Consider the following 12,908-nt stretch of genomic DNA (forward strand, 5'->3'; position numbering starts at 1 on the left):
CTGTGTGATCCCAACTGATAACAGCGGCCGGAGCCAACAACGACGTGTTTTCACAAACAATAGTGATAAACTACAGTAGTCCCTCCCTACTGGTTTGTAAATCTAGAAAACTAAAACATTTTGGACAGATGGGGAAGTGTGTATGTGTGTGTGTGTGGTAGGTACAAACTGAGGAACTTCAACCTCAGAGTGTCTCTGGGGGGAAGAAGTACTCAGATCCTTTACTTAAGTATAAGTACCAATACACCAATGTAAAACACTCCATTACAAGTAAAAGTACATAAGTAGTATTATGAGCTTGATGTAGTTAAAGTATTGCAGTAACAGTAGTGGTTTGGTGACTAATATATTATTATAGATGACATCATTAGATTAGTAATACTGAAGCATCAGTGTGTAAGCAGCATGTTTGTGTTGTATCTGTTGGAGATGGAGCTAGTTTGGACTACTTTATAAACAGTCAGCTAGTTTAGTTCAGTGGTTCCCAACCTAGGGGTTGGGCTCCTCCAAAGGGTCACCAGATAAATCTGAGGGATTGTGAGATGATTAATGGGAGAGGAAAGAAGAAAAAACAAAGTTCTGATATACAAGTCTGTTTTCAGTTTTTTAGATTTCTTTTTTAATCTTTGGTGAAATATTGGATTATTTGGAAATATACAGAAAGGAAACCATGTGAGAAGTTTAAAGGTGAAAATCACTATATGGTGGAGCTGTTTTACTCAAGTACAAGTACCTCAAAATTGTACTTATCGTAAGTACAGTGCTTGAGTAAATGTACTTTCCACCACTGGGGAAAAGTTTATGGTTTTGTGGAATCTGGGGACCAGGTAAGAGAGGATTGGTCATTTAACAAGACTAAAGCTGAAACAAGTAGCCTAGTCAATTAATCGATTAGCGGATCAGCAGAAAATTAATCAGAAACTATTTTAATAATGGTTTAATAATAATGTTTCAAGCAAAAAAAGCCAAACTTTTCTGACCTCAGCTTCTGAAAAGTGTGGATTTGCTGCTTTTCTTTGTCATATATGACAGTAAACTGAATAGCTTTGGGTTTAGGACTGATTTTTGGTTAAAACAAGCACTGAAGATGACTTTCTGACATTTTATAGACCGTATAATATTGTATATAATAATGAAACTACCTGTTAGCTACAGCCCCAAACTACACAGTACACTTTAGATCTTCATACCTCTTCAAAGTCAAATTTTCATTCATACCTCTGTTTACTTTCTACCTCCTCTGCAGGTTCAGGGAAGATGCAGGTGCCCAGTAGATGTTCAGTAGAGTCTTCACACCAAGTGACACCCGCTTACATCGGAGTTTTGATTTTAAAGGCTCCTTTTTACAATTATTAACCCAGGATCAGACACGTTCACGCGATTTATAACATGACAGAGCCACGTTTCAAAGGGTAAGTGATGATTCCAACTCGTCACCTTTGTTACTGAAATCAGTGCACACGTGTTAACAACAATAACAGTAACACTGGCAGTTTTATCATGTAATGAACCTTGTGGCTTTGGCTCAAGCACACAGCCAGCTGTCATAGAACTGTACGGACGGTACTTAAAGTCCAGATGAAATGGCGTTTCAAGAGTATCAAACTCAAGTTGAAGATTGATTGATGGGTGGATGTCGTGATATTATTGGTTGAAATGGGTTGGTTCAAGCCTACATAAGCACACATCATATTTTGTTTTACAGGAAGAAAACATGATTGGATTTTGATATAAGAATGCAAAGAAATTGATTTTTTTGTTGTTTTTTTTGCATATATTGTTAAATAGGTGCACAATATGACTGGGGATGTGATCTTAAAGGGTTAAAAAGGCATTTTTCGTTTCATCTTGACTTAAAAAGTTTTAAAAATACAATTTGACCCATTTAAGAATACAATATCTGACAGTAGAAACATGATTATGGTTAAAAATAAGGATAATTTGAAATGCTCATATGTAGGATGGCATAAAGACTTGTTTATTCATTAAAGTGAATCAATGTATAGCAAACAGCATACAGTATTCTACTAAGACTTCCAATGTGCTTTCAAGAAAAGTAAAATTATTTAAATGCATATTAAAAATTGATGGAATTTGACATTTTTGGAATATTTTATTTTTACATTGTTGTGTAGCTGAATCAACTAAGACGGTAAACACACAAGCGCATAAAGAAGGGGCAAATAAATAACACAGCATGGCGCTCTAGCACACATTTTTTCTGTTAACCAAATGTCAGATTTTGCTAATAAACAAAGTTTATAAACAGCAGAATTTGGAAAAAATGACTGTACCATGTGAACCCGTGTGAGTGAGAAGGTACACAGTGTTCTGTTGAATGTCAGCCTGTAAATGATACTTACACCAGCATCATGAATTCACAGAAATAATTTATCTAATTATACCAAAGGTCAGCCTGCGGTGAAGGGTGTTAATGTTACACAACACCGGGGTAAATAAAACGCAATAAGGAAATACAGATAAATATAGAGCAATGTATTTCCACTACGGATGATAGTTTAAGCAGGATTCCTGCTATTTAAGATGTTTGTTATCATAGATATACATGGTTTTTCTCCAGAATCTTGCCAATAATCTGTTTACTTTAATGAGAATAGGGGCTTTCCCCTCTCTCATGGAAACATACAATGTAGGCGAAAGGTTTTTGGGCTGTGTGTGTGTTAGCTGTATATTACGCGTCACACGTTTTACCTCATTGTGAGTGTAATCAGTGGGTTCAAAGTCTCTATTGACTGTGTGGAAGTAAAACTTACACATAGTAAAAACTTTCTCACTGCACTTTGCAATGTTACATAATTTACCTCAGTTGGCATTTCTAATACAGTATGTGGACACTCTTTGAGACATGATGACATTTTAAGACCTTCCTCCTCAAAGCTTCAGACTGTTTACTCAACCCTATTCACTGTCTTTAAAGGCTGAAGTATCACAAAAAATGTTCTTTCGAGCAGAACACAGGAAAAAAACAAGTTGTTTGTAAGGCGCTGCACCATCCAAAACACCATCAACACAACATCCTTGCATCTCTGTTCCTCATAAATACCAACAAGCAGCTTCTTCCTTCAAAACACTCATAATTAGGGGTCCCCTGCGTGTGTGTTTAATTCACAGCAGACCTCAAAACCTTGTAAAGCAAACATGAAGAGGATCTTTGTAATTTTGAAGCACGTGGCGATACAGAATGCAGTCCCAATGGTTATACTGTAGTGCTACTGCCTCACTGGAGTCTGCTATGTATCACAAAGCAGTGATGTCCTAAGGGGAGATCCCCAGTACCATAAGGAATGGTTTAATCTCATTTTGTGGTCACTAACCACTAATAGAGACCAGAAATGGTGGAAATGAAGAATGTCTCGCCTGTCTACATGAAATCACAACATATTACTTTCTGAAAAGTATCTTATAAAATTGATAATCCCCGCCATAAATATCATGTTCTTGCACAAAAACAACTCAGTACTTCAAACACAAACTCTTTATTTGAGAAAGACACAACACAATCCGTTGAGAATGTTGTCACACAGATTAGTGTTTGACACTGAAGTCCACGATTGCTGCCTGCAGTCTTATCCGTCAAAGTATTACACCTCACCACATATCTTACAAGAATAGATAAATGCTGCTCTATTTCAAAAACTTTATATAAACAATGAATACATATTAAGGTGTTCTGTAATAAAGATATTGGCACTCACAGTATTTACTTACTTCCAATAATACACTGTACATTTTTCTAAGATTATACTGCCTGTGCAAAACTGCACAGTAGGCCTCGCATTTTTTTTTTTTTTTTTTTTAACCATGTCACAACCTTTAGCACCAGAACAGTAAAGAACTGTGCAAAGTCTGCTAGCCTATATAAAGCAAAAACACAACAGAAAGGTATCCATGTGTAAACATTCTTTGATATTCTGGAGACATTCATCTGGAGTGTCAGAGAATAATGGCTGCTCACGTTAAGAGCTTTCAATCAGGCTACTACATGAGATCCATCTCGTCGTCTGCTTCATTGCTATATGAAGGGTGCCCCCCCCCCTCCTCCCCCCCAAAAAACCCACCTTTTTTAAACTTTTGGTTAATATCAAACCACTTTCTTCAGTCTTTGCCAAACTTTTTTGATCAGAGGAGTCCAAGCAGGTTTTGGAAAACCCTTCATACTGTAGTCAGACGTGAGAGGAGTGCTTATAATCTGAAAATGGATACTTCCAGTTCTCGCCTCTGATTGGCTGACCCATGTTTAAAGCCGTTGTTTTACAAAACACACACAAACACATACACACACACACACACACACATCCCCACACTTGTGACTGTTTACAAGTATATATATATTCAATGCACTGACCAAAAATGACCAAGAAAAGAGGCATTTTTGGTACATTTGACTGGCGCGATTAATGCCATTCTTTATTTATTGGACAATATTACTGTAATTTGTATTCAGTCATGTTAAACATAGAGATGTAACCACCATTGAGTGTTTTCATGGTGCGTAATGTCTGACTATTACAACAGTCTCTATGTGTGGGCAATAATATACACAGTCAGACAATATATACAGTAATTGTCTAGAGATTTTGCAATACCGTTTATACCATGGTAGCTTTCTCTTTAATATCTCTGCGTGCATTTAAAACCATTGAGCAGGACCACTTTATGGCAACATTGGATTTTTATATAATTTCTTGCATCACTGTAATTAAGTACTTTGTTGACTTGTTACATATTTAATTTGACCAAAACAGACATTACAATCTGTTTTTTTAATTCGTTAACAATTCCTCAATTTCCAAAGTATTTAAAAGTTCACAATATGTTGATATTGTGATATTAAATTACATATCATGCGATAGAGGATGTTAACCACACCGCCCACTCTTAATACTCTCTAAGGTTTTTGGTGTCACATAAAGTCCAACAGACTTTTTTAAAAGGGACAGTTCATCCAAATTTCAAAAAGAACATTTCTTACTTACTCGACTAACAGTGGAGAAAGTTGGAATTTATACACCCAAGTGTTGAGAACTTCCTCTCAGAGATTTCTGCTGCCCCCGCAAAGCAATGAAGGTGTTTTTAATTACTGTTTGTCTCTCACAGCATCGAAACATTCAATTTTAAAAATTCAGTTGCCACATCTCTTTCCATAAAATTTCCTTAGAAGACTGACTCATTCATGGAGCATGAAGTCAACAGTACCCTGTTAGCACTTTCTGTGGATTATCCTGCTGCGATATTGTTTAAGACACATTAATGCTGATTTTTTAATGTAATTTGCAGTGCAGTGAGCACCATCAACAAAATCCCTTTAACCTCCATTGTATTGTGGTAGCAGTGGAAATCTCACTTAAGTAGAAGTACAGATGTTTTAGCAGCTATAAAAGTGTCAAAAGTAAGCCTACGCATTAGGTAGGTGTCAGTATTATATTATATTTCTGAATTACTACTAACACATTACTGTGTATGCAGTATTCTGAGTTGTAGCTGGCCAAGAAACTCTAATTTTAACAACTTTAGTCCTGTTGGGTAACTTAATTATCATAATTAAACATGTTTTATGAAGTAATCATGTTTTTTTTTTTTTTAAATAAAACCTTGATCTTCAAAGTAACTTTCTGCTTGCTCATGGGGGAATGTTGGGTCTCTGTAAATTAAAGAGTGTAGTCTAGATCTGCTCTAAGTGCCCTGAGATAACTTCTGTTGTGATTTGGCGCTATATAAATAAACTTGACTGTAAGATGTAGGTACAGTGAGAATTGAAGGATAGTAATAATATTGTTTGAGGGGTGGGTAAAGGGTTGGTTCAGATTTGCAAATTGGTTTGGGAGGGTAGGACTCGCTTGTTTGTTAATTGTCAGAATTCTGTATTTTCTGTCTTTCTGTTTATGTTTTTGAGTCAATTAAAGAAAAGAAAAAAAGTAACTAAAGCTGTGACATACAGTAAATGTAGTGGAACTGAAGTATAAAGTAGCATAAAATGGAAATACTCGTGTAAAAGTAGTAAAACTGTCACTAATACAGGAACCACTGCTCTTGAGTTAAATGAGAAAAAAAGTGATTATTTGTAATTTAGGTGAACCAACCCTTTAAGAAATGATTTTATCCCTGATATGAATGCTCAGAATTTCCTCCCTTGCCTCTGTCTCATGGTCACTCTCCACCATAAACAAACAAACAAACAAACAAACAAACAAACAAACAAACAAAAAAAAGAAAGAAAAACAGTACTGTAATGAGACTTTTTGCAGGGACTATTTTCTCTCAGTACTTCATGTATTCGTTCTTCAGTCTGCTCAGCCTCGTGCCGTGGCTGCGGATGATCAGAGACAGGAGCTCGTGCTTGTCCTTCAGTCCCAGAGAAATGTCCAACGTCTCCTTCAGGACGTCCCGCGTGTGCACGATCATGTTGAGAAAGTCGTCGTTGAGCCGGTGCTCCTCCTTCAGCTCGCTCTCCTGGCTCTGTTTGAATTTCACTTCCAGCTCCAGCAGAGATTTCTCGGAGTTTGTAAACGCCTCGCTTATCTGCCCGGTCTCCCTCCGCAAGTATTTACCGTAGCTGTCCTCACCGTCCAGGTCGTAAGAGATGCTTTTCCCGATCCCTTCCAGCACCCTGGCCGAGTCCTCGATCTGCCTCTTGATGATGGTGAAGTCGTCCCGTATGACAGCGTCCCGGTCCTCGTCGAGACCGCACTTTCGCTCGTCGGTCATTTTAAATAGCATCTGGCATTTCTCCGGATCGTCGTTTTCCTCGTAGTCGCCGTCCGGCACGAAATAGTGATGAAAAGTGCCGTTAGACATCTCCGGATGTAAAGGTCCGCTGAAAAAGGCTCCACACGACGGCAGTGATAACATCCCGGCACACAGCAGCAAGTGAAGAAAAGCCATGATAACCACTTGTCCAAAAACACACACTCTCCAATATTAAATAGCACCGTTTTTTATAATTATTTCAGCAATTAAAAAAAAAAGTGTCAGTCTGATAGATATTTACTTCCAACCCGGCTTGGAAACATTTCAAACAGGTTTTTAAACGTCCGAACTGCGCAGTTAAGTTGAGGCTTTGTGTGGCTTTCACGTCCTCCTCTTCGTCCAAACTTGATACAAGCGGCGTTAAAAATGTACAAACAGCCTGACACCTTCTTCTTTCTTTTAATGGAGCCTGTCAGCCTCCATCACTGTTGGAGAGCAGGAAAACAGTGCATGAAAGTTTGTTTGAGCGTAGAAACACCTCTCAGCGCTCTCTCTCTCTCTCTCTCTGACTTCTCTCGGTGCCGCGAACGCAACATCTGGATGTCTCAAGTGCCGCGCTCCGGGTTTTTGGCTAATAATACTCTCAGCTACTCTCAAATTACAGCCCCTCCGTCACTTAAAGGCTGCATTCAGTCTGGACCAGGCTACCAGCGGGGCCAAGCTGTTAAGGGCTCACTGAAAACAGCAACAACAAGTTTGTCTTAACTCGCTGAACCGTGGCAAGTTGGCGCATTGTTGAAATAAGTTACTATTGATTTACACCAGTGAGAACACGGGAGACTTGTAAATATATACTTCTTCTGAGAAACATATTTTTTAATACTAGATGACATTATGGCAAAAAGAGGCGGATTCAAGTTTGTGTCATTTTTTGACACTTTTGTGGACTTGTAATGGTTTGGAATATAACATTATTGGATAGAACTGTATTTCCAATAGCTTTCCCCCCCTCAAAGATGTCAAAATATGAAAAACAACTCTCAGCATTGCTAATGCAGGCATAACACCACAAACTACTTCCTCCAAATTTGCCATAGATGCCTCTCACATTGTCAACACTTGAGAATTTCATTCAGTAAATTTCATTTATTACAATGAGACCGTTGTATTACTTTACATTATACAGTTCACAGGAGTGTGTTAATCTGCAGAACCATGACATGTTGACGTATTGTTGAAATAAGTTACAGGACTAGTGAGATATACACCAGTGACCACGTAACACAGGAGCCTTGTAAATATAGTTCTTCTGTGAAGCATCATTTTTAACACTAGATGACATTATTGCAAAATGTTCATTCAATTTGTGCCATTTTTGAGACTTTTGTGGAGTTTTAATGATTTGTATTTTAAAAATTATTGATGGAATATGTATTAAACTGTATAATAGTATTTCTCTGCAAAGATGACAAAATACTAAAAACAACTCTCTTCGTCATTGCTACTTTAGGCATAACACCACAATCTAAATCCTCAAAAATTACCATAGATACTTCTCTGACACATTGTCAACAATTAAATTTTTCATTCATTTAATTTCCTTTTATTATTATAGGACTGTTGTATTGATTTACATTATCACAAGAACCGTGAAAAGTTGGTGTATATTGTTGAAATAAGTTATTAGATTACAGAAGCCTTGTAATTATACTTCTTTTATTAAACATATTTTTTTAATACTGGATGGTAAATATGGGGATTCAAGTTTATGTAATTTTTAGACTTTGTGGAGTTGTTGTATTATTATATTATTGGATAGAAACGTGCTGTAAGGTGTTTCTAATAGCTTTTCTCTCCAAATATGATAAAATATTAAAAACAACTCCATAAACCACAAACTACATCCTCAAAAATTAGCATAGATGCCTCTCTGACACATTGTCAACAATAATTAAGAATTTCATTCATTAGATTTCATCTTTTTTATTATAGGACTCTTGTATTGGTTTATATGACAGTGCACAGTGTTTTTTTTGGTAGGTTATAAAGAGACATTGTGGTGAATTAAAAGTGTGGGTGCTATTCTAGGAACTCATCTGCCAGTCACTAGATCTGTATCAATATATAGCACATCCTGGCTTCAAGTTAATACGACTGTAATCTAGTGTAAAACACAGGATGAAGACTGTTGTTTACAGTACATTAGACAAAATCGACCACAAATAGATTCAGGAAAAGGTGGGTTTTCTCTTCCCTGTTACCTCTATCGACAGTTTAAACATGTCTAATAATAACATTTAACACTTGAATTGTCTGCTAGTCTGCAAATAATCAGTGTTTTTATTTAAGAATCTACTGCAAAAAACTGTCAATGTTATTGTCTAAAATCAGAAATAGTGCTAGGGGATACAAGTATGTCATTTCAAATGCATCTTTATGAAATATAATTTTTATATATAACATGTCTGGACTGTGTAATTTGCAGTACAAAGACAAGCTGAATTCAGGAGGCGTAAACATGCAAACTGAGCTTCCTCTGACCATCTGTTCTTTAGTCGCCTGCTGGCATCAAATGACAAGTCCGGTTTAGTTCAGAGGAAATAGAAATACACGTGATTGTCACCTGTTGAGTAATGAGAGCTGAAAACCTTTTGTTACAACTCAGACCTATACTTTGTTTAACAATGATTATAATTGTGCTAATTGTAATTGTCCTCTTTTCAGAAAGAAAATAAATTCAGTATGTTACAGTATTGAAAATAGTAGTTTTAAAGGTGAAACTCACTTTTCAGTTTGTTAATCCAAGAAATGCCACTCACATGAAATGATAGCACCTTTTTCCACTTAGCTTAAGCCATTAGTCACAAAAGCAGTTCCCCTAGGGAAGAATCATTTCTTGTGTATCAAGAACCAACATGTTCAGAGTGATCTAGTTTGCTAAAACCACAATTCCACTAGTGTGCATATCTTTCCAGTGGAAACAGCCGACGTTACACCTCACCATCTACCTCTGAGGAGTCATGCTCTCATTTTTCCACTGCATGAGTGATTGTTTGGGGTTGTGACTTGCATTCGTTTAAGCCTGAGAGGAACCAGTTGCATACACATTGTGAAAAACTTGGTTTATAGATTTTCAGTTTAATCTATTAAATTTGAAAAAAAAAAAAATCCTATTAAAATACAAAACGGAAAGTGATGACTGTGTTACGTAAGCCTTACATAAAGCAAGGTCTGCAATGTGCATCAGTCTGATTCAACATTGTGTCAAGTATGTGTCTTAGTGTCATTGCTGCTCCCAAGTGTCTGGTGGTTTTACAGTTACAAAGTGTGCACTCTGCTCCAACAGTAATAGGATGCGCTTTTATTAGAAGCCTGCAAATGCTAAATCCAGTGAAAAGCGAATATATTGTCAGGGACCAGAGTGGTAGATGGGAAAAGCTCCTGCCATGTGACATTATTTTGCAGAAGGAATTTCAATGTGGTGTCAGACAAAAAAGAAAGAAAATGGAAAAATGAAGTAATGTTATGGGTTTAGGGTGTGTCACTCTGTTTTGATTTGACGTCTTTTGTGGCATGCTTACATTTACATTAAATCATTTTGAAAAGGAGAAGAACTCCACCTACTCACACAGGACAGTCTCGTAATAAAAAAAAAAAAAAGGAGTTAGTGACCTCCCTTTTTTTGCACTAGAGCTGGAACAAAAAATACATACCAATTACCAGCTGTGTGGCCTGCTGAAGCTGCATTTTTTTTTTTGTCTTTTCAGTCTAGATGTTGAAAAAATGGAGTTTAACAATACATAGCAACATTTAACAACTTAATTTGTGATAAAGCGCCTCCAACTTTGAGCTGAATTGACACAGTTGGGATGAGGTCCCAGCTTCTGTGGCTTGGCAAACCTCTGCTTCCAAAACTGAGCTTGACTCAAAGTGATTCGGCAATTAGGCTCAACGAGTCCCTCCTGTAATTGCAGAAAAGAGTTTATTTATTTAAAATTTAGGGACCCACTTTGAGAGTGATTTATATACTTAACATTTACACTTATTATGGAAACTTATTACTGGATTCATATATTCAAGATAACATAATATTTAATGGATTTACTTATTTCCACAACTCCACACAAGGTGTTTTGTGTATCCAAAAGCAACATGGGCAAGATAATAGTGAGGTTTACCTTGGACCATGCTCAGAAAAAAGGTTGGAAACAAGCAGGGAGTTGGTGAAGGCAAATACATGCAAATGGATGCAGGCAGACATGCAAAAAGAGGCAAAGAGCAGTGCTTACAGGGAAGGCAGAATAGGAACAGATAGCTGGTGTGCAGTGGCATGAAGCTACTCTAAACCTGGCAGAGATTTAGTGTGTTGTGAATAGGTATGTATACCGAGTGCCTAATTAGAGTGGGGTGAGGAGCAGGTGTGTTGGCAGGTGATGCTCAGGTGACTAGGGAACAGTGGGAACTGACTGAGGAGTACTGCTGGACAGGCAGAGAATGACAGGGTCTGAAATGAACTGACAGGTTAGAACTGGCAGACGTGGATAATGACAGGACCATTGCAGAAATTATATGACGAAGCTGTCGCTGTGAAACTTTTGAGAAGTGAACACTTTGAAAGCCACATGTGGGCAGTGTAATGCAATCAAATGCAATAGTCCTGCAACAAGTGCTAGTTTTGTGATGTTATGTTGCTATATCTTGACACTATCAGAGAGATGTTTACACTACTCCATGGGAATTTTTGGGAGTTTGTGATAAAATTATGGCTTCTGTATGAGTTTTTGATGCAGTGTCCACTAAACTTGTACATTTTAAGATTTACAAATGTAGTATTTATTGCAGGGACCACATAGTAGGCTGCATTTCATTGTGCAGGTGTTTTTTTTTTGTTGTAGACAAAATTACCTGCCTTCCTTTAAGGCTAGAGCGCCGTTTCCTTGCTCAGCTGGGAAGGACTAAGCTCAGGAAAACTGCAGCTGTATTAATGCTTGCCAACATAATTCTGGGTAATAACAATCTATTCCAATTTCATTTTGTTGTAGATAACTGTTTTAAAAGTGTAAATGTACATAGAACATGGAAACCATTTTAAACAAATGAATCATATAAATCCGTTTCATGAAGCTGTTGAATAGACCCTTTTTACAGCAGACATTTTGACTTGTCAACACAGGAAAAGCACAGGTGGAATTACTGACATTAATGATGGCTGCGTCCCATTTACGTGAGCCGGTTCCAGGGCGTAATACCAGATATCGTGCATGCTCACTCATTGACTTGGCTTAGTGGGATAGTTAATGAAATGGAGCCATCATTAATGTTATTATTTACAGCTGCGCTTTGACAAGTCAAAATGTCTGCCGTGAAAAGTCCTAATGTGAGAACTGTGTCCAGTGGGGCAACAAGAAATCTGCCAAGCTCGCTAGTCTCACCCAATTAGACATGAACCGGAAAAAAAAACTCCTATAAAAATGTTTTTGGCTGTACTTCTTACTTTGGTCCCTTATGTCACGGTTTATGTCAAAGTCAAATTAGATCCGCACACCATACCAACTGCTTACTCAGAACCCTCTGGCAATCTGCTGTGTAGCTCCAAGCCAAATAAATGATGACTCTGCACGCAGTGGCTGCAGGACGGTGGCAGTGACATCATACATCATGTGGACTTTTAAGAGTCTGTTTGTGCAGCAGCTCAGACCCTGTAAAATTTAACACAAAACGAAGTTCCAATATTCATTCTTGTCCATTTTCATTATCAGTTGTTTCTCCTAGTCAGCGACTCTATTGTATTCCCTGACAGATTGTGGGCCAAGGAGGATACTGCGGGGAGACAGCCAGTGCTGAATATGCATGGCCTTGTCTGAGGAGTCTCAGACTATGTATCTGTAAAGCCAAATGTCCTTTGTATCCTTTGTAAAGTCGACGGTCCTATCTTTTGTGTATAAAACTGTCTCTCAGCTCTGGTGAGACAGACATGTGTGTGATGTTCTCTCCTTTTGCAGCTGTAATAAATTTTGACCATCCTGTTGGTTTACTGTTATCCTTTTTTTTTATGTGAGAGCAGCTAACAGAATCTCTGGACCTTTTCCAACTTGCCAGACTTATGTAAGTGCAATATAATATAAAGAACACACGATACAGTAAACCTTATTCTTTATATTGAGAGATTTCTCCTTGTCTCTCAGCACTATTCAGCTCAA

General features: G+C 37.5%; 1 protein-coding gene and 1 long non-coding RNA gene across 2 annotated transcripts; one reads left to right on the plus strand and one right to left on the minus strand.

Moving 5' to 3' along the window:
* Nucleotides 1-8: 8 nt before the first annotated feature.
* Nucleotides 9-12,685, plus strand: LOC121897328. Its single transcript, XR_006096221.1, has 3 exons — nucleotides 9-92; nucleotides 1,247-1,412; nucleotides 12,509-12,685. It is a non-coding gene; the product is annotated as an uncharacterized LOC121897328 (long non-coding RNA).
* Nucleotides 3,482-7,679, minus strand: fibinb (fin bud initiation factor b). Its single transcript, XM_042411727.1, has one exon. It carries the CDS (start codon nucleotides 6,901-6,903, stop codon nucleotides 6,280-6,282), a length of 624 nt encoding a protein of 207 aa, XP_042267661.1. The 5' UTR covers nucleotides 6,904-7,679; the 3' UTR covers nucleotides 3,482-6,279.
* Nucleotides 12,686-12,908: the final 223 nt, after the last annotated feature.

Source organism: Thunnus maccoyii, chromosome 1, assembly GCF_910596095.1.
Source record: "Thunnus maccoyii chromosome 1, fThuMac1.1, whole genome shotgun sequence".
Lineage (NCBI taxonomy): Eukaryota > Metazoa > Chordata > Actinopteri > Scombriformes > Scombridae > Thunnus > Thunnus maccoyii.

Excerpts from the sequence above, each read along its gene's own strand:
- fibinb (XM_042411727.1), bottom strand. The coding sequence starts at position 6,903 with ATGGCTTTTCTTCACTTGCTGCTGTGTGCCGGGATGTTATCACTGCCG.